Source organism: Equus przewalskii, chromosome 28 (genome assembly GCF_037783145.1).
Source record: "Equus przewalskii isolate Varuska chromosome 28, EquPr2, whole genome shotgun sequence".
NCBI lineage: Eukaryota > Metazoa > Chordata > Mammalia > Perissodactyla > Equidae > Equus > Equus przewalskii.
The window spans coordinates 36,150,449-36,173,690 of record NC_091858.1 but is presented as its reverse complement, the minus strand read 5'-3'; the positions used below and the strand labels follow the sequence as shown (position 1 = coordinate 36,173,690).

The following is a 23,242-nucleotide window of genomic DNA, read 5'->3' as shown; positions in this document are numbered from 1 at the left end:
GTGGGACTAGGAAGTTGGACATCCTAACAAATCTAGTATCCAGAGTAAAACATAAGAGACTCAAAAGTTACAGGTTCAAAGGTAATAAGAAATTCAATTGTTTATACTGCAATTGGTTTTAGATTTCATTGTGCTTTTAAATTCATACACATTTATAAATGTATTTAACTCAACATTTTTGACTATATTTCACCGTAACAAGAGGTTTTCATACCCAACTTTAAAGATACATTGAAAAGAAAATTTAAATAAAAATAAATTGAGAATTTTTTTACATGTAGGCCTTTTAAATTTAAATTTTAAGTTAATAGTTAACTCTGTGAACAGCTATCCTAACAAGCCAGATTTGAGCTTAAAATTTTGGCAGAGAGGTCATTGTTTTAAGATGATCTTTAGCCTTAAAGCCACACAAAAACAACTGTGTCCAGATTACATAGGAATAGAGTAAGGAGAGTAGAAACCTTAATTCTAAATTCTACGCGTAAACTGGGAACAAAGTTCAAAGTTTTATCCAATTTACAAACAGGATCCTGTCCACGTGTCATCCCTATATCACCAGTATCTGCTCAGTTCAGGAACATGGAAAACATATCATGCATTCCACACATAATTGATGCAGGAGCCTGGAATGCATACTGCTACATTGATTCTCTACCTTTATTAAAAATTGTTTTATTTAAAGTCACTAAATCACAGACCGAATTGGCAAATATATCATTCTTACCCCTTATTATTTTTTCTGATCTTTCGTTTCTTAAAAAAGCTTCACTGTAGTATAACTGGTAAGGTTTAAAGAGAACCGTTCCAGTAAAGACTCTGACTTGACTGACAAGCGCGGCTCATAGGAGAGCGTCTGATTGCCCTTCATTCTAGGGCTCAGTCAGAAATCAGCCAGGGTGTAAGACAGCGCTTCTCTCAAGGAGTGCTGTTCACGCAACATGGAAAGTGAGTCTGGTATTCTTGAGACTCAGTCTATTGAAAAAAGCAGAAGGATGCTCGAGGTGGCTCTGATGACTTCTGAACCTCACTCACCCTTTGTGGTCTCAGGGCTTTTAGAAAGAAAGGAAGGAAGGAGAGAAGAGGGAGAGAGGGAGAGCCAGGGAGAGAGCAAGGGAAGAATGAAATTGTTTCCATATCTCCCTGAATTTTTCTTTTTCGGTTAAAACCCGCCTATATTTCCTTTCAGTGTTCACTCCTGTTTCTTTCTTCTCTCTTGTTTTTTTAAAATTACTCATTAAAAACCTGATCATGAACAGGAAAATAAGCAAACAATGCTTCATAATGTAGGAATAGCCAATTTATACTCTTTGGTGGTGTGGAAAAGGGCTAAGAACTAGTTCACTAATTCTTAAATTTTCTAAAATTCACTAATTTTAAAAAAGAGCACTCCTAATTGATTACAGTTCCATGTAATATGCGATTTTAAAATTTTTCAATAGAAGGAATTACACAAAGTTTAGAGGACAATCAAAGAGGAAATAATGCAATATTCAGTGTATTCCATAGAAAAACATTTTGGGCTTGTTTACTAACGGGATGAATCAAAATTTTAAATATAAGATTACTGCTCACAGAGAAAAAAAGAAGAAATAAAAGCAATTTACGACTTTTTCAAATGTATGAAAGTCACATTTCATCTTTTATCAAGAATTGATAAAGATAAAGAAGTAGGTTTTAGCTGTAACTGAGATATTCAGGTTTGATAAAAGAGAAATGTTTTAAGCGACTGTAGTAGACTCTGATTGACTGCCTGGCTTTCCTGAGAGAATATAAATTTCAGAGGCATGGCAGGGGGCAGGGACTGGGGGAACTGAGTACCTACTGTGTGCCAGGCACTCTCCTGAGCATTTCACATACATCGGTTTATCTAGAACTCACAGAAACCCATGAGGAAGGCATTATTTCCTCGACTACTCATATAAGAAGACTGAGGCTCAGCGTTAACCCTAAGACCCTATATTCAGATGAGCAAGTTCCAGAGATGTGCTGTCCAGCCCAGTGCTGTAGATAACAATAATGTATGGCGCACTGAAAAATCGAAGAGAGAAGCGCTCACTCCCCTTCCGCGCCGTGGATAACACTCTTTGAGGAGGGCGTCTCAGGGCAGCTTCGGGGAGCTGCCAGCCCCAGCGCCCCTCCTGCTCTTGGCAAGTGTCCCCCATTCACTTCCTAGGGCGTCGACATGCGATGATAAATGCTTTTGGCTGCCACTTATCCTTAAATATGAACAAGAGTCATATTGAATAAAGCCTCAAAAATGTAACTGGTTCTTACGTTTCCTTTTATTTTAAAATTTTACCATTTAAAAATTTTGAAAACATAATGATATATATAATTTTTCATGAACACATCAATGCAATTCTACACATAGTGGTTCTGTGGTGAAGTTTTCTTCTTGTTTCCTTTTCCATTCCTTTCTAGCCATAACCAAACCTTCATGAACCCCATATTTAAAAAAAAAAAATTATTGTCTTGTATGTAATCACACAGGGAAATATATTTTATATCTCTGAATTTAAACACCCAATCCTACAAAAGTATAGATAAGAAAATTTTTTTAAAACCCAACTCGTAATGTTTGTGTGCAACACAAAAAGTATTACATGAAAAAAGGACAGGAAACAAAAAGGGGGCCGGCCCCATGGCCCAGGGGTTACACTTGTGTGCTCCCCTTCGGTAGCCCAGGGTTTCACCGGTTCAAATCCTGGGCGCGGACATGGCACTGCTCATCAGGCCATGCTGAGGTGGCGTCCCACATACCACAACTAGAAGGGCCCACAACTAAAATATGCAACTATGTACTAGGGGGATTTGGGGAGAAAAAGCAAAAAAAGAAAAAGAAAAAAGGAAACATTAAGTGAATCATCCTAAAACTTTGCAGACTTGGTATACCTTATTTTTTCTCATTGAAATGACTGAACTTTTAAGTGTGTTGACACGTATTTTGGAATATAGGAGACAAAGACTCAGAGAAAGCTCATAAAGAGAAACATGGGCCTCCCAGGACAGTATGCGTAATCTGATTCTTAAAATAAATGTGAACATGTTTGTTTTAATTCCTTCTTATGACACCTGCAATCATATAATTTATTTCTTCCAGAAAGATATTACTGTTAATAAAATGGATGCCTTCTTTTATTCTCCTAATCCTGTTTGCAAAGATAATGTTAATAGGTTGAGTAAAAGGAGTTATAGCTATTTTTCTGGATCTGAGTTTTTGTATTTATCACAAATACTGCAGGCTTGGGTATGCTTTTTCCTGTTAAAAGCAGAATCTGCAAATAAGGAGATGACCCTAGGTGGAGACAGACTTTGCAGAAATCTATATCTAATCCGGCTTCGCTTTAGCACAGATTTACTTGGAGTTCCGTTCCAAAATTCCGGGTGGAGTCTCTCTTCTGCACCATTAACTAACCAAATGCTGTAGGACTCCCCAGGATTCCACAACTCACTGGCCTCCCCAGATTAGACGGTCTTAGAGTCTTATCAATAATTTGAAAAAAGAAGGCAGGCACAACAGCATGCTTACGGGAGATATGACATCCTAAAACTTCTGTGGAGTTATTTGAGGAACCACATGAGATAAGACTCCGGCCGTACTGCAGTCTACACTAAGAATCCCTGGAAGTTTGTTAAGAGAGTAACTATTTTTGTTAACTTCAACTTTTTGAGTTTTATGCCATTTTTTCTAAAGCATCATCATCTTTATGAGTCTGTCCTCTTTGAAATCATGTTTTCCCTGCTTTAATAATATGCATGTTAATTCTGTGCACTTGATTGTATCTCCTAGTTCATAAATGAAGCAAAATAAAGTAATAGGAAAAAATAGAAAACAAGAACAGAAGGCACCTGGGAGATGAGCTGGTGATTTCTAATCTCCTTGACACCCTTAGGACCGCACCTGTCAGTCATCTCCCCTCCTTCATCAGATATGTTTGAAGTAACAGCTTTTAAAATTAAGTACAAATTTAAAAGTTCTGCTCTGTGAAAAGCAGTGTCAAGAGAATGAGAAGACAAGCCACAGATTAGAAGAAAATATTAGCAAAGGACATAACTGACAAAGGACTGTCATCCAAAATACAAAAAGAACGCTTACAACTCAACAATAAGAAAAGAAACACCTAAAAAATGGGCCAAAGACCTTAAACGACACCTCAACAAACAATATTTACAGATGGAAAATAAGCCCATGAAAAGATGCTCCACATCCTATGTCATCAGGAAAATGTAAATTACAACAACAATGAGGGGCCGGCCCTGTGGCATAGTGCTTAAATTCATGCCCAGGGTTGACTGGTTTGCATGCTGGGCGTGGACCTACACACTGCTCATCAAGCCGTACTGTGGTGGCCTCCCACATACAAAACAAAGGAATATTGGCACAGATGTTAGCTCAGGGAGACTCATCCTCATCAAAAAACAAACAAACAACAATGAGGTACCCTCTACACCTGTTAGAACGGCCAAAACCCAGAACACTGACAACAGTTGGTGAGGATGTTGAGCAACAAGAACTGCCATATACCGCTGCTGGGAATGCAAGATGTTGCAGTCACTTTGGAGGATAGTTTGGCGGTTTCTTACAAAATTAAACATACTCTTACATACAATCAAGCAATCATGCTCCTTGTTATTTATCCAGGGGAGTTGAGAACTTATATCCACACAAACACTTGCACAGGGATGATTCTGGCAGCTTTATTTGTAATCACCAAAACTTGGAGGCAACCAAAGTGTCCTTCAGCAGGTGAATCGATACATAAACTGGTACATCCAGACAATGGAATATTTAGTGCTAAAAAGAAATGAGTTATCAAGCCATGAAAAGACGTGGAGGAACCTTAAATTGCTATTACTCAGTGAAAGAAGCCTATGTGAAAAGGCTACATACTGTAGGATTCCTACTCTATGACGTTCTGGAAAAGACAAACTATGAAGACAGTAAGAAGACCTGCGGTTGCCAGGGGATGAGGGCAGGGGGGATGAATAGATGGAGCACAGAAGATTTTTAGGGCAGTAAAACTACTCTGTATGAGACCACAATGATGGATACATGTCATTATACATTTGTCCATACTCTTAGAATGTATACTGCCAAGAGGGACCCACAGACTCTGGTGGATGATGATATGTCACTGTAGGTTTATCAATTGTAACAAATGCACCATCTGGTGGAGATATTGATAATGCGGGAGGCTGTGTATGGGGGCGGGGGGGGGGGGAAGAGGTATATGGGAACTCTCTGTCTCTTCAGCTCAATTTTGCTATGAACCTAAACCTGCTCTAAAAAATGAAGTCTACTAAAAAAGACTAAGTATGTTTGTATTATTCAAGAAAAGAGAGGAAGGTAAGAAAAGGAGAAATTAATTCTGAAGAGTTTAAAATACACCCTACATTCTTTATGCTGTGCCAAAGAAATCTAGAGGACCTTAGCACAGTGTCTGAAACACAAAAAGCCATTAATAAATGATAGGTATTTAATTTCTTCTCCTCCTCCTTTCTGGCATACATTATTGGAAAATGGGATACAGATACAAAAAAAAGTTTTGATAATTAAAAGCCTGTTATTCTGAGTTCACTCAGTCTTTTGTTCAGCAAGAATATATCAAGTATCTAACGGACGATGTCTCAGCAGCTGTGGGTGACATTCTCCCTACCTAACTAGCTAACTCTCCAGATCCTTTAAATTTGTTATCTACTTAAAGGTATGAATTGTTTACCCACCTCTGTACTGACAGTGTGTAGCACAGCATTTGGAATATATTAATAAATGTTAAATTAAGTTGCATAGAAGGGTTTTGGGGGAACAGATATAGATCATTCTAATACACCTAAGACATCGAAGGCACAATTAGGCTGTACCTGTGTGTGAAGATAAATGGGACCAAAATTTATGGGCATTCATTTTAATCATTCTTTCAGTTGTGCTGGTTTTCTTTTTCCCTGTGATACAGGGTGTAGAAAATAGTTTGATTAAAGCTTTATAATCTTTTCTTAAGTCCTTGCAGCTGCAGGAGCACGTGGTAGCCACGAACAGCTAGGTCCTTCCATTGCAGTTCAAGCCATCCCAGGTTCTCACAGATATGTGCTATCTTGTGTTTCCCTCTGAGAGGTGAGGGGAAAGCTGAGTGAGTAATGGTGGTTATTTCAACTAGGCTTAACACGGAGTTCACTAACTATCTAGGGTACACCAAAGTATCCCGATGTGGAAAGGCAGAGAGGCGAGATGTCATTTAGAAACTAGTGCTCTGTTCTGGTGGGCACATTCAAAGATGTCCCCTAACTCTGGTCACCATTTTCCATCGCCCTGGCTTACAGAATTTAAAATAATAAGATAGATGATAAACTTGTTAATTTTCAAGCTCATAGGACCACCTGCATTGTCAGGAGACCAGCCGGAGCTTTTGAACAAGAAGCCGTTGACATCTCAGCGAGATACTCCATCCCTCACTGCTCCCTGACAAGACACAGCCAGAAGCCTGCCTCCTGGGAAAGTCAGAAAGGACACCAAGGGGTCTTTGCTCTTGGTGGCAAGATTTTCTCCACATTGAAATAGGGTGAAGCTACCTTAGTGTTTTAGAGGGAAGTGGAATTACGAGGCTTTACTTGTCTTTGAGCTCAGGCCAAGCACTCCAATATAGACTCGGGCCAGAACTTGACAGTTTGCTAGCCAAAATTCACATAACTACTATTTAAAAAATTGCTTGGGTTCTCAGTCTGCTATTGTCTCATTTGAAACAGCTCCCTTGGGAGCCCAGTATGGGAGAGGGGTGGAGACTCATAAGAATCTGGCTCTAACACCATACGATGACCATAAAAACTACTTCAGCTTCTCACTAAAGTGTCATTCCTCTTCAGCAAGGGACATGTTCTAATGTAGAGTAATCAAAGTGAAATCTTAAGCATTATGAGCTCAACCATCTAGAAATACAAAAACTACAAAACAGTATTTTCTTGGAAATTTAGGTTTTAGCCCAGATCTATGTGATAATTTTTAAAGAAATAAATAAAAAAATTGAGATTTAAAAGTGATAAGAACCTCTTAATACATCCACAAATCTAGAAGTTTAAGGACCAAAGATGCTGAATATATGTGGTAGAAATAAATGTGTGAATGAATGAATAAAAAGAGAAATGGAAGATGAGTTGTCTTTGGAGCAAGGAATCCTAGATTTTTTTTTTTATTGAACATCCTGCCAATAACAAGACAAAGGCCATGGAGAGAGTTGTGTATTACTCTCAGAAATGGTTTCACATCACAATGAAAAGTGTTTGCAGAAGTCCTGTACCTTGAGTGAAGCTTCACCCTTTATTTACGCAGACAGGCTCTTTGGTGTATTTATCAGTCTACTACACTCTCAGAGGGAAGGGCTCGTCTCCTTGGAATTTTCCTACCTCGACACGTGGGCAAAGGGCTGCTCCACTGGCCGTTGCTCCGACACTGGGCTCGTGAAGCACCCTGCAGCAAATAGCCGGTGTTGCAGGTGAAGTTCACGACATCGTTCAGGTTGAACTCAGTGCCGTTAGTGAAGCCATGGGCGGGGTTCCCAGGGTGACCACATGTGATGGCTATGGAGGAAGACAGGTCCATGTCATTGTCAAAAAGTAAACTGGGAATTCTTTATTAACAGATATACAGGTATGTCAAATGTATGATCTAAAGGATTTTCACTTAGTCAGATATGTTACAGATTGTATTTATATTTGGAAGGGAATATTGGCAAAAAGAAGCATAGGCTGAACCCACAGATTTTTAGTATAATTGTGGAAAACAACCAACACCTGGCAAATATACTTTCTTCATCAAAAAAGTTATTATTTCTTACTCAGGTCATGACAGAATATCAAGTAATTTTAAAATATGGCAGTGAAAAACAAGAGATGCTAAAATTCTTATATTAATCACAAGTTTTGACTATTTTCCCCATAGTAGACACCAGGTAACTTAGAACTCTCATTTTGAAACATTATAAGGATTTGGCTGATAATTTAAATTGTGCACATATAAATTATTCCGATGTCAATTTAAACATCATGAAATTAGCAAAAATAAATGTGCATGCTCAAATAATATTTTTTGACAATCTTTATTGTAAGATCCTTTGAAACGTAGTGAACTGTCATTATGTCATGCCCAAAATAATAGCAACACAAATCATGAAGATATACTTTCTTGGCCCTTTCAAAAGAAACACATTACAGTCATAAAACCGATGTTTTCCCTCCGTACTTATCTTGTCAACATTTTTTCTTCTAAGTAAAGCTTTCACGCCTGAACTTTGTACATTTACCATTCACTCGCAAAGATAGGGCTTGTCACTATCCTGTAGTTACATCAACATTTCCTTTGTTTAATTCACAGGAAGATAAAGAATATATTAGGAAAAAAAACCACTGGTTTAAAATACTGGTCAACATTTATCTTTGAAGTTATATGGTTTGAGGACAATCATTACATATAATTTCACCTGTTCCTATTAAAGGAATGACTGCTTACAAAACTATCCGTGTTCTTGATGAAACAGTGACAGAAATACAAAACGACACAGAAGATTAACAAGCGTGGCTATTTTGGGGAATCTGCAGGCTCACACTCGGCATCTTCACCCTCCCATAATTAGCTTCTGTTTCCACCTTGTTTATCCTGTGATAAAGGCAGGGAAAGTGAATGAATGTATGACATCACTCGTCCTGGGATCCGTTTGAGATGATTTAACAGGCAAATTAAATGTGGACAGGAGACTGGAGGAGGCCTTGGAAGGAAACAGAATGGGAGAAGGATCAAAAAGAATTGGGGAAGGGGTGTCCGTGTTGTCTCAGCTCTTTGGAGAGTTTCGATTCTGTTTCACTCTGAAGATTAAACATGACTGTGTTGTGACTTAATCATGAGAGAAAATGTGACAAAAGGAAGCGCCTGCTGAATTAGTTCAGAACAGCGTACTTACGGACACAAACGGGAGTCTGTCCGGACCATTTGTGGTCTTGCAGGCATATCCGAACAGAAGTTCCAATGAGACGGAAACCCGGATTGCACTGATAAACCACAGTGTCCCTGTAGCTGAAGCCGTCTCCACTGATGTGACCGTTCACGATCGGGTCCGGGGACCCGCAGTGGCCAGCTAACAACAGAAGAAAAACCAACAAAAACAGTTCTGAGAATTTGTCTTTTATAAAAGTACTACATTCAGAATTTGCTTGCCTTTATTGTCAAGGGAACATCAGCATTGAAAGCATAATTTATTAGATTTTTCCCATTTTTATATGTTTTTATTTGATATAGTTTTTCTATTCTTTTTAAAGATTCACCCTGAGCTAACATTTCTTGCCCATCTTCCTCTTTTTTTTTTCCTCCCAAAAGCCCCAGTACATAGTTGTATATCCTAGTTGTAAGTCCTTTTAGTTCTTCTATGTGAGCTGCCACCACAGCCTGGCTACTGACACAGGAGTGGCGTGGTTCCACACCCAGGAATTGAACCTGGCCCCCCAAAATGGAGCACATTGATGGGGCTGGCCCTGTGGCCGAGTGGTTAAGTTCGCACGCTCCACTGCAGGGGGCCCAGTGTTCCATTGGTTCAAATCCTGGGTGAGGACATAGCACTGCTCATCAAACCACGCTGAGACAGCGTCCCACATGCCACAACTAGAAGGACCCACAACAAAGAATATACAACTATGTACCTGGGGGCTTTGGGGAGAAAAAGAAAAAGAAAAATGGAGCACATTGAACTTTAACCGCTAGGCCATCAGGGCTGGCTCGGTTTTTCTTTTTAATTTGTTCATTTTTCTCAACAATTTTGGGTAACTTAAGTAATATTTCAAATTGTTAATGTGTATTTCCCCAATTATGGCTTCCCCATTTATTTCTCTTACTTATTTTTCTTATTGCGATTTTATGTTATTTATCTTATTCTATTTCCAAATAAAAGCCAAAAGAAAGGAAGATACACTTGGGACTAACATGGATTGGGTTTCATAACCTATTGAATATGAGTAGTAAAGAGAAGGACGACTGGGATCTCCAGCAAGAGAGACCAGAGTGTTAAACTATTTGTGAAATTCCAAAGGAAGGACAGATATCAGAAAACAAGTTCAATCTCCAGGAGGTACATTTGAGTTATGTTTGAGCTGATGTCTACGTGAAACTGGCCTGTAATCAGCTGAAAATGGAAGTCTAGAGTTCAGGGGAAAGGATGAACCGAAGAGAAAGTAGATTGAGGAGAAACAAGATTAGAGATGGAAATTGAAACTAAAGGGTGACTAAGTTTGCCCACAGAAAGCACGCACAGTGGGAAAAGATAAGGCCTGAAGATGGAATCAGGATGAACCCTAATCCTTAAGAGGAGGTAAAAAGCACCAACACGAAGGAATTGGAAATGGAAGAAGATAACTGGCAAACACGGTGTTGAATAAAGGTCAAGGGTAGGGAGCTTCCAAAGGGAGAAGGAAGGAGGACTTCCAGTTCCTTGTGAGTTGAGGGATGGAGTAGTGACAGAGACCCTGCCTGACCAGCCTTTATTCGGGCTCCTGAAACTTTTACTAGGCTCATCTGCGCATTTCCTTGTAAAATCCGCTTTTAGTAAGAACCCTGCTAAGTTGGTTTAGCAAGAACTTCCCATCCTTAATATCTGATCGCCCCGATATTTAATCAGGTTCCTCAACCCCATCATTCCTCTAGGTGAAGTCTGATCACCCTGGCCTGACTTCAGCTAGAATCCTGTGAGCTTGGTTCAGCCAGAACGCCCCTCACCCCTGATGTTTCCTCTTAGTAATTTCCCATCCATGACTCCACCCTGCACCATTGCTACAACCCACTGGTTCGTGCTTCATTTAGAGTTGAGCCCATCTCCCTCTTCTGTAAAATCCCATCATAGTGGTCCCTGTACCTACTGTGATGTCCTGAATAAAGTCTGCCTACTGTCTTCAACCAGTGTCATGAATATTATTTTTCTTTGACAGTAGCAAGGTGCTGTGTGGTACAGAGAACACTTGGAAAGGCAGCATCCAGTTTTTCTCTGTCCATTGGATCTTCTTTTTGCTCTCTGGTCCATTCTCCTTCCTCTTTATCTCTCTCCCTTTGCCTTCCCTCCATCCTAACCTCTCCTGCTCTCTCTCTCCCTTCATCGAGGATATGTAAAGAGTATGTTATTAAATCAACAAAATACGTAGTATTGGGAGTAACTGACATTAAAAGGATCTGTGTCACCCACGGTTTGGGATAGACAAGAAGAGAAAGGCATTCACTATGAGTTCCTCAATTATCCATCCAAAACTCGAAGCTTCTACGGGGAGGTAGTGATACCAGGCTGCAGAGTAACCAGTGTAGACTTCCCCTGGCCATTTACTTCTAGAATAGAGCACACGGCTGTCAATGCTTTACGCAAAGTAGAAAACCCCCAAAGCTGAGAAAACTGTCAAACTGTTGTCATGCCACACCAGGGCTTAACTTCACCATTCTGGAAGAATTTAAAATAGGAATCTATATTTCTGCTTAAGACAATGTTTAGCAGCACTGTCTTCTCCCGAGTTTGAACTGAATCTATTATCAGCAAGGTGACTTTGCAGAGGAGACAGGGAGAAAAGTGCATCAGTGGCTAGGTACCCCTGCTGGAACAACATCTCTGCCCCAACGTTCATAAGAGGTCAGGTGAAAAAGACATGCTACATCTGGCTGACTTTTTGTCACGTGGGCAGGTTTTTCATTCAGCCAGATCAATTAAGGCAAGAGACCAGATCACTTCCCTCAAACCCAGACGTGATAGAAGCAGAGAACTCTGAGGATCCTGAAGTTCTCCATGAGTGGAAGAAAGACCCTCCGATGCTGTGAGTGTCGTCACAGGACACTGACATGGGGGCCAAAGAGCTCTCCCCCTCCCCAAAGGCTATCATTTGCACAGTGTCGTCTACTAGGTAGGAAAATGGCGCCATTGTTCCAATCTTGGTGACAAGGACCAGCGAAAGAGCCAGAGCTGCTGCACACAGGCTTGCCACAGAGACCTGGCCACTTCGGAGTTGATAGATAAAAGATCTAATTTCTAGAAATGTGTACCAGAAATAACACAATCAGATCTTCAAAGAGAGAGTGGTCCACCACTCCTGTTGTTATTCTAGATAACCTCCACTGCTTTTGGGGTTACTTCTGACACCTCTTGCCACTGCAGGAGGAGGGGATTAGGGGTGCATTGTGACAAAAGGTCTGCATCACTTTATGTGACCTGTTCAGTCTCACTCTTGATTTGGACAAACACGACTGGCTACACTCACTTTTCAACCTTAATAAGTATTTCTTTCAACTGAGATTTTAGATGCCAGGCCCCAAGGTTTTGTGTTTGTTTTTGTTTATTTAGCTTCAGTAAACAGAAGATCACCAAACGTTTTTTCACAGGCAATTCTGTAGCCAATATAACTACACCCAGGAAACAGAAGCACGGGTTGGAAATATTTCCATTAAGTGTGGAAAGAAAATCCCAGAGTGAGTTAAGTATACGGTCTAATTATTTTTATATCAATCCTACTCGTGAATTTAGTAATCCGACACTAATCTGAACCTGATAGCACCAATTAGCAAAGAGCTGAGGAATGAGAAAGAAGGCTATAAAATGGTAACTTTACAGGATTTTTAATTCAAAGGACACACATACACACTCATACACACACACACACAGCTTCCCCCCTTAGGAGTCCCCATTTTAAGGTCACCTTTTCTCTGTGCCAGTTTGTATCAGCACAAACACTAAATATTGGTCTGGGGATTAGAACTGAATACATTTATACATTTTTAGGAAATCTACAAATCAAATATGCAACTTTTGTATTTGCTTTGTGATTATTGGTACTTATTGCTAAAAATAAAATAATAAGCATTATAAATAAATACCCTGTACCTGTAGAAGAATTGGAAATGCAATCTGCTTTATTCTGCCCATTCCAGGCAATAACACCGACTTGGGCTAAAGTCGGGCTTTTTTGGCAGTGAATTCCGAAGCCAATTTACAAACTCCTCTTGAGTGTTAACAAACGGTCATGAAAATATCAGATGCATCAGATCCCCTGATATGTAGGGAAAGCTCTTATTAGCATTAAATCAATGGATCTGTTTAAATCTCCAGATACGTACATATTAAAGGCACACATTTGGAAACCTACAGAGGAGATTTTTTTCTCCAAGTGTAATTTCTAGGGGCAAGGCTGAGCAACTCTGCTGAAGTCAGAGAAAACGTGATATCTTAGAAAGCACACGAATCTTTCCAAAGATATGCCAGCATGGGGCTTGATGAGCATACAACAATTTGTGTTGTTAGTAACAACATCAAAGTCACTGATGCTACAAATTACATTTGTATCAAATCTGTTTGACAAGGGCAATTATTTTAAGTCATATTTGAAACAAAATTTCAGGCCAGTACCACGATTTGGGTTGTCTCTGGGGCTTTCGGGAATCCTTCATCTCTCCCTTTTTTTGTAGTTCCCCAAATATGCCATGCTTTATCCCTCGGTTGGCATACACTGCCTCCTTTGCCTGGAATTTCCTTCCCAACATTGTCTGGCTGTAAAACGTCTATGTGCCCTCATAACCTGTCCTGATCTACCCTGTGCACGCAGCCTTCCACAAACCCAGAAGGAATTACTGCTCATTTATACTCACCTCAAACATCACCCTGATTTTAGGTTTCGCTGCAATAGCAGAACCCACCTCTAGCATTATCCATTTAAAAGACCCACACTTCTAGATTTTTTGTTCTTTTGTTTTGAATTCAGCAGATAGAAATATAGTTTTTTCTTACCTATTTATCTCACTATTAGATTGTGAGTTCCAAGAGCAGTGTCATGTTCTATACACCAGCATTCAGCCTGTGCCTGACCTAGAGGAGGTGTCGGCAAAAGCATATGAATTATTTTCTAGGATCATGTCGCCATGTTAGTCCAGGCCCTCATCATTACTGACAGCAAACAGCACTCTCTCAGAATATGCTTTGTTCAGGCGGACTAAACTTCCTGCAGCACCGGGACCACCTCCTGCGCACCATTCTGCAGCCACGTGGTTGCCACTGTTTCTGAGGTTCTTAGTTTCCGGGGTGAATTTATTCCATTTCTGCTGGTGGTTGGAATTCCGCCTATGCATTAAAGTGGTTTTCTCCATATCGCTTCCCCTGCTGGCCTCTCGCTCCCTCTCCTGGATTTCTGAAGCACTTTATCTGGCATTCATTAATCCCAACTTTTTATTAAAGGTACTTGGTATTTATCTTATTTAGTCCTTAGATTATAAACTCCAGAAAAAGAAGAACTGCCTTCTATTAACCTTTACATCCTTTGCAGTATTTCCTGAGGAACTAAATGAATAGCATTAGATAACATTTAGAAATATAGACAGAAGCACTTGTGGCGGGGGAGAATATTGTGACATTTATCTCCCAGCCACTAATAATGCATATGTAAAATACAAGGATTAGCACTGCTTCTTTCCAAATATTTCACCTTCTCTGACTATGATACAGCCTAAATTTTACACTGAAGATCGTACAGCAAAGATGAAGTGGGTGTGGTTAATCTTCCTGATCTAATACCATCTTTTTGCTGTAATGTAAGCATTAACATAATCAGTTGTTTTATTAAAATTTTTTACATGGATCTATCATAAAACGCAAGGCATTTGAAGAACAGTTTCCAATTTCATCCTCTAAGAACTATGTAAAAATATGGTCTAACAATACTATTTTGAATCATGTCATCTAGCTGTTTTAGTCATATGAATGTCACCATGATATTGTATTTACAAGAGAATTCATCACCTCATAGGCCATTAGAGTGCAGCAAATGCAAGCTTATTTCAAATAACAATCTAATAAAAAAGATAATGTTCTTTACGTGGAAAATGTCTCAATAGATCACTGACATCTTGAATACTAGAGATTGAAGAGGTAACAAAGTGGGAGAGATGATGCATTCTTATGTGTTGAAAAAGTCTAAATGACAGAAATCGTATCAAAGGATTCGTGCAGGCTCTCCAACAGGAGACCTGGATTACAAATGCACATCCTCGTGTAGCTGGTGTGCTCTCTATCGGGCTCCGTGAGCACTACCACAGGGAAGACAAACAGGAGAAAATAATTAAGGTAGCACGGAGATCATAAAACCTCCCTGGTGGATTGAAGGCACCTGATGAGTAGATACAGGGTCAGCATTCTTAGAGCCTAATTCTCCAGCCTAGAGAGATGTGCGGCATTGCACAGCACAGACGGCGAAAGAGAACAAGTCCTTGGCAATTCACAGAACTCTGGAAACCCCACTCATAAGGCAGGAATGACCACATAAGGGTGGGCTAAATGTTTACAAGAAAGTACTCTGATGCACACACATATGACTTTGCCTAAAGTTTAGCTATCATGATGTTCGCACACAGGGCTATCTGGCTTTCCTTACTCCATCCTCTCTTAAATGTTCTGGCTTAGAATTCAGACTACAGACCTCACACAAAGCACAGCTTCAGTTCTGGAATGTTAGGCAAAGAAAATCACCCTTCATCTCCTTAAACACAGCTGTCCTACAGTTAACATTCTCAAGACTCACACCATGAATGTGTTGTCCATTCCTGGGTGTAGCCATTTCTGCTGCAATGATCATCAAGGAATCTGGCATGTTCTTCCCTGTTGGAAGTTACTGGAAATAACCATCATACTACAGCTAAAAATATGATCCATGTTCCACTTAAAATAGAAGCAACATCTCAGACAAAGTATTCTTTCTAGCTACTCTAAAAATAAACAAGATACCTCACACACAACTTGCAAAATTGCTTTTGTCAAAGTATTTTGCATTATGATGGGAAGCATGGTGGACATAGAATCAATAATCTTCAGAGTCCAATGGAACTCTATGCAAGAACCTACCAAGCAGGCGACTGCCTTCTCCGCAAACTCTTCATTGCGCTTTTAGACAGATCTAACATTTTGAAAAATAAATAACGGGGAATATTTCTTATATTGAGTCTGAAAACTATTTTTCTGTAAATGATGTCTGCTTTACAAACCAATGAATGGAAATATGCATCACTAATGTCATTAACAACCCCAGTCTTTGTCCCTTGCAGATGTATTTAATTAATTTTATTTTTTCTTCTTTTCTTTTTCCACCAACTGAGCCCTGAGGAAGACTTAGAGATCTCAACACAGGTCTTCATGGTTGGAACCACCCATCAGTCGGGGCTGGCACTGATATGAAAACAATTTACCGCAACTAGTTTATTCCATTTTTTACCTAATAGTATTTCAAATATTTGAAAATAGCTCTTTATTACTTCCTAACTTTTCTTTCAGCCAAAGCGATGATCACAAGTTTTCCAACCATCCCTCAATTATCATGGTTACCAGATCCTTCACCACAGATACATACTAATTCCTCAATAGCCCACTTAAACTATTTTGCAGAACTGAAATCATCATTCTGGATATCAACTACCTAGGCAAAGAGAGAATGTGATGGACACTCTTCACAAAGCTTGGACACCATCAGCATCAGAGCCATCTCTTTGCACACATCCATGTGTGCTATGATTTCATAATTTTCTGCTCATCAGGTACATTTGAAGTTATTTCATTTTTCACTTTGAGTGAAATTTTACATTAATTCCATTATTTTTTATGTATTTGGTCTCTCATTCAAGTTGAAGAGTTCCTGAGTCTGTCCTCAAATACTTATTTTCACTCTTTCAGCTGGTATTATTGTACCCTTATCCAAGATATGAACAAAAGTTTTGTAAAGGACTAGAGTGAGGAGAGAGACACACACAACTGGAAACCTGCTTTCAAAATCACACCAATCCAATAATCAACATCATCCATCACCAACCAACAACACCATCCATAATCAACAAAATCCATACAAGCAATTTTTCAAAGCCTTAATATGTAGCCTATATTATACTTCCTTGACTGTAAGAGTTGTCATGGAAAATCTTGATATACACGTTGCTGAAAATTCAGAAACAGCACTTCTAAAGAGTATTTCTAAACACCCCTCTAGGAGTAACGTCAAACAAAGATGGATCCAGACTTACATGTTATTTTGCAAAACTATATTAGCTCGTCATAAGTACACATCACCAAAGACCTTATAAATAATAGGTTTGATTATCTGCTCTGTGCATCACCAAATTAACAAATCCGTAGTTTATGACAGTTAGCTTCTTTTCTTTTTGTGTGAAAAATCACACCACATATTGATCTAACTCTAGGGGACTTCTTTTAATAATGTACCACAGGGGCGCTGCCAGTGACTCAGCAGTCTCTTTCCCAGGAACCTCAGCTCACACAGGTGGAATTCTCCCAGGCAGGAGACTCAACTTCACCTGAAACTTTGAAGTCCTCTTTGAAAGACTCTTTCTCTTTGATAGACCCCTTCTCTTTCTTGGGGTCCTAGTTTCTGATATAAAAGTATGCTCTAACCTTTGTGTTGCCATAACAGTTCTTCTAGACAGAAAAGACAAATGAAGGAGTAGCTGAGCCCTTCTGCTTTATTTCTCTCAACGCTATTAATACCAACTCCAGTGAGTGAATTTGGTCCTTATTTCAAACACCACTTAGAGATGGTCCTTACAATTTCATATTCCTGAATAGTCTTCATTATTTCCTGCTCATGGTGAATTTGTCCTTCAAGACATTGTCCTTCAACTGTGTTTCATTCTCTTAAATACGTTGTAGGGTAGTTGCTTTGCTTGCAAATTGAATTTATTGTAGGATAGCTGGGGTAACTGTCTTTGTCTCTTTGGAAAATTTCCCATTTCCTCCTCATTGGAGTGATTTGTTTCTCAAACACAGAATTTTTGGGATTGTTTTGTTTTATTGAGGGGACATCTCTTTTAGAGTTGAAACCATGGGATCCCATCTATTGTCTTCTAAATTTTTGGAAAATATCCTCACTGACTGCCTCCATTGCTATTATAAGTCATTTCCCTCCATGTCTGGTTTACCCTCATAGGGTCCAGATGAAACTGGAGGTCACCCAAGGCCATTTAGCTTGGTAGAAACCCAGAGAAATTTTCAAGAAATTCATAACTATGGAAACAACGCAATAATTCAAATGACAAGACATGGAAAGAAAATAATAGCACGATTAAACAAGATAAAGGTAGGCAAGAGGCCTTGGAGAAGCACAGAGTGAAGGACAAAATTAACCATGGGGAAACACTATGGCACTAAGCACCTTTTCTGGCAGGTGCCTTGGGGCGTGGAGTAGTCCAGCACCAGAGGTCATTTGACTTCTCATTAACCAACACATTCCACCTCATTGATCAGAATTAGCACAAGAGTACACTGGCCTCTTTCATTCTATCTTTCTTCTGAGAGAGAAAATGATTGGCGAAGGAGCATATGATTTGCTCAAATACACTAGTTTATATCCTAATGTTAACAAGTGTTCTGTGGTCAAAATGCCTAGGTCTAAATGCTGTTTTTAATATTTGTTGCCTTTACAATGTTGGGCAAATTCCTCATTGCTCTAAGCTTTTTCTTCTTTGTGAAGAGGATTAATACGCACTTCCCATATGCTCTGATGAAGATTCAATAAGATAAAACTCAGAAATACCTTGTACATTTTAGGTCATCAATAAATAATATCATTCAAATTATTGTATAGAAATAGAGCATAAAGTTAATTTTTGGACTATGGAGGTAGGTATCCAATATCTACTCTATCAAACATCTATGCCAGATTTGCGATTGGAGCCTCTGTTCCCTTTATCTGTTCGAGCATTTCAGAATCTTCTCTAGCACTGATGTCAGCTCTGTTCTCCTCCCTGCGTACCCCTTCACCTATAGTCTCTGTTTTGTCTCACGCACAGATTGATGGGCCCCGTGGATATGTATTCATGCTGGGTTATACTAAGTCATCTACTCATCAGTGACCTATGATACAGGAAAAGATTATCCTTCATTGCCGTATTCTGTGTATGATGAATCTTAAAACTTCAAGTTTCAGTGGTAGCTGTGAAACTGTATTTACTAACTTATTAAATCTTTATACTAAGTTTATTACCCATATTTTCAGTCATCAGTTTGTAAACATATGCAGCTATATGTCATTTCTAGTCCTTTTCTAATTGTGCTTTTTTCTTTTAAGTACTCTGCCTCCTTTGATTTTGTTACTCCTTATATGCTGTCTCCAAGTTCTACGACACTAATGTTTTCTACACTATAATCTGAACATTTTTCTTCCTCTTTATTTTCAGTTAAATTCCTTCTGAGCACTCCCTCTTCCAAAAGATCCTAAGACATCTTGCATCCCATTGAGGCCATACTTTGGAGCATCTTCATCCATCCAATTAGTCAATACACATCTCATGCTTTCTACTCCAGAGTCCCAACCTTTGGTCAGAACACCACAAAATAGACAAAGGTTTATTTGCAACCAATAAGACTCAACCAGACACCATGGTCTAAAAGTTATGTAAATTCAAGTTGCCACTTAAACCCCCTGAGGCTACAACAACTGCCTACCTGTACCCAGGGTCACCGCAAAGACCAGGGAGATAAGGTCTTTACGAGCAGTGAGGCACTAACCAAATGTAAACTGTGATTACTTTCATCATGACAATTAACAGCAGAGATGTGAGTTTCTTAGATCACCTGCCTGGTTCCCATCTAACACGCCAAGTTTCACTGAAGTTAACAGCGAAGACCTGCCCCAAACCATAGCTGCCTTTAGGAGAGGGCTCACAACGGCCAATTTCATAAAAACATTTCAGAATGCATAGAAATTCTCAGAAGCACTAGGAATTCTCAACATGAAGTACCACACATATTCCAGGGACATTCCATAGGCTACTGAAAACGATAATGACTACACTCAACAAGAATATATATACATATACATATACACACAGAGTATTCTAGCAGAATTCGTAGAGGTATTGTAGTAATTTAAAGGAAGAGGATGTCATTTCACGGATCAGAGTAAGAACCTCCTTTGTTTTGCTGGCTGCTTTCCTCTGGGATTACTACTTTACTACAACCTTTTTGCTTCAAATTTCAGTGTTTCTTCAAATTCTCTCAAGTGAAAAGAACATATTTTTACTATTCAAAATTTACTGGTCCTGGCTTAACTTCTGAGGTGATCTAGCCAATGGAGAGTCAGAAGCTTAAACTTTCCAGCTTCTACGGCTTTTGAGCGATTACAAAATTATTGAGATCAAAGAGAGGGCTCGAAAGGACCAAAGGCAGTTAACACATTTTACAAATTACTTGGAGATCTAAAGGAGCATTAGAAATCATTGTACTTTAAGCTACTTATTCAATGATTTTCATACATTTATTCAGAAGATTTTTCAGTGGGAAAATTTTTAGCTCATCTTTTTAAATTATCATGCAGAAAATTTTAATCTTTGGGAAAAAGAAGAATAAATTATTGTGCACACATTTAGTTTTAAATAACTCATTGTACTTACATTAATTGTTATTAGTGTCACTTTAATTTGCTGACATAATTTTAAGTTTTTTAAACAGACAAAATGTGCAATATTTTTGGAATTCATTTTTGTGTCTCCTAAAATCATGATGGCATCTGAGTGTAGGGATGTCCTCATTACTCTGTAAAATAGTCTTTATGTCACACAAGGCAATACGTGACCTTCATTTATTGCTCAGATTAAAAACTCCTTTAGCTGGCCTGGTGGCATAGCAGTTAAGTTCGTATGCTCTGCTTGGTGGGCCTGGGGTTCATGAGCTCAGATCCTGGGTGCGGACCTACACACTATGCCTAGTGGTGTCCCACAAACAGAATAGAGGAAGACTGGCACAGATGTTAGCTCAGGCCCAATCCCCCTCACCAAAAGACAAAAAACAAACCAACCAACCCTTTAGATACTTAAAGAAAAAGTCATATAGTGAAGTACAGCATTATTACTCCAGCTAGGATTTGGTAATATGGTCAGAGTATTTATAGCAAGAAGTCTTGTGCTTTGCTCAGCCATACTCTATTTTTAAGGTTTATTTGAATTAAATAAGTGCCAGATGATAGATCAGTTTACCCAGACATCGAGTTTCAGAACCGCTCCAGAGTCCATTTGCTAAGCATTCTCTGACATGAGACCCCACAAGCGTGTAGCCCGTGTTACATGTAAATATGGCCGTGGCTCCGTAAACTGTCAACGTTCCAATCTTGTTACCATTTGGGGGAAAGGACAGGCTTCCACACGAGATAACTAGAAAGACAAAAAAAAAAGGGAATATTATTTCGAGTCTGCAGATTAGGCTTTAGCTTAAAAATGATGAAAATCTTCAGTCTTCATTTGCATTAAGAACTTAGGGAAGGGATGTCTGCTTCAGCTTAGACAGATCAACCATCTAGGAAGCTTAATTTCCCTTCTCTTATATCCTTGTAAGGAAACCTTTAAAGTTGAGAGTGGATTCCAAAATGTTCTAGATCCCTTTACCCATTGTTATTTTTTCACTAGCACAATTAGGTAAACCTTTCTTAAAAAATACACAGTAGACAAACATTCATACAGAAGCAAACTGATGAAATGAGTTGGCCATCTGTCCACTTTTCTGTCTGCATCAACCACAAGAACCACATAATAGCTAGTGGACACCTCTGTGTCCCCAGCAGGAAGTAAGAAAGGTGAATAGTCTTTCCCAAAGTCAGTCAGCTGGTACAAAGTATCGTGGAATTAAAACCTAGGACATCCCACTCCATTAGAAGGATTGAGCACATGTTTTCTTTCATTTACTGCATAATTGGTTGGGATCATGAGCTCCAAAAGATGCTGACTATAGAGGACATGTGGAGCCATCCTGAAAATTAAAAAATATACAACCTAGATTTTAGGTGGCTGTAGATAGGGTAACCATACATCCCCAGTAAACACCTGTTGTCCCAGGAAAACCACTGATAGTGTCCCTTCCACCCACAAGACTACTCTAGTTTGGGAGATAAATGGTCACTTTTAAAAATTATAGATACTCATTACACCAGCCGATTTCCTGACCTCCACATCTATAAAAGTTTGAGCACAGAAAAGCACAGAATCTCAGAGGAGGAAGAAATCACGAAGTTATCAAGGCCAATTGCTCATCAGAGGCTAAAATGTGTTTTGAACAGGTGAGAAGGGAAGTGTTTGAATAGCTCCTCTAAGAGGAGTGATAAGGAATTCCTGCTGACTAAATGAGTTATTATCCGGAAGGGGCTTAGGGCAAAGCTGGCAAGTAGCTCAGAATTACTGAGTCCTTATTAATAGTAAACTGATAAGAGGCAGTAAGACATAGTGATTAAGAATATTGAGTCTGGCTGCAGGCTGCCCAGCTTCAAGCCTAGCTCTGCCAGTTACTAGCTGGATGACGCTGGACAATCTCCTCAACATCTCTGGGCCCTCGCTGGTTCATCTGTGAAGGCTTGATACTGTAGGGGAGGAAAAATAATTTTCCCTCTACCCTTCTAGATTCTTGGCTGAGATTTCCCTGTAATAAAAGACAGATTAACAGGGGAAAAACAAACAGAAGTTTAATAACACGTATACCTCCCTCTATACATGGGAGATACCCAGGAAAACTGAGTAACTCTCCAAAATGGTCCAAGCTGCCACCTTACACACCATCTCCAGCTAAAGACAAAAGGAGATGTTGAGGGGAGGGGAGCCAGTTATGGGAGGTGACCAGGCAAGCACAACAGGGTCAGGTTGTTATGCAGGTTAGGTCCTTGCCTCCTCCATGGACAAGAGTTTCTGGAGATTGAGCCATTCTCCTCCTCCTGGTACAGAGAGGGAGACACCCTTACAAATGGAGATTTCCCTTATACAACTAAACGTCTCTTACAAAAGGGCAACTTCTGCTCTGTTTTCAGAGATTCTCCTGTGTCTGTAGCCTCTCAAAAATAATCACCCCAAAATGATCAATATGCCAAAGAGGCATATTTTGGAGTGGCAGATTCTGCTCCCTTTCAATACTAGCACCTGCTACACGATGGTGTGTTGGATTCAGACAGAAGATGCGTCATGCTTAAAGCAGTGGTTCACATGGGATGGGGGCTCCGTCAGGGTCAGCTAACAGTGAAGTCTTATCTCAGGACCTACTTAGTGAACTGAATCAAAAGTGTGAAAACCTCTACTGATGATTCAAGCAAAGAAAACTTTTCTGCATGAACCATTTCCACCAGTCTTTTGAATCCAGCTGATTTTACTCCACAATGCAATAAAGCCAGCTCCATTTCAAATGGACAGACAGACACAGCCAGGTGACATGTAGACACGTTCTGGGGG

General features: G+C 39.5%; 1 protein-coding gene across 2 annotated transcripts in view; it reads right to left on the bottom strand.

The window, feature by feature from the left end:
* CSMD1 (CUB and Sushi multiple domains 1) overlaps window positions 1-23,242 on the bottom strand; it is a 1,831,060-nt gene that overhangs the window by 54,855 nt on the left and 1,752,963 nt on the right. For both annotated transcript variants that reach the window (XM_070598372.1, XM_070598373.1), the window contains exons 52-54: window positions 21,017-21,190; window positions 8,946-9,119; window positions 7,396-7,569 (exon numbers count right to left, since the gene is read on the bottom strand). In XM_070598372.1, the coding sequence (XP_070454473.1) occupies window positions 7,396-7,569; window positions 8,946-9,119; window positions 21,017-21,190 (522 nt within the window). The remainder of the gene's footprint in view (window positions 1-7,395; window positions 7,570-8,945; window positions 9,120-21,016; window positions 21,191-23,242) is intronic.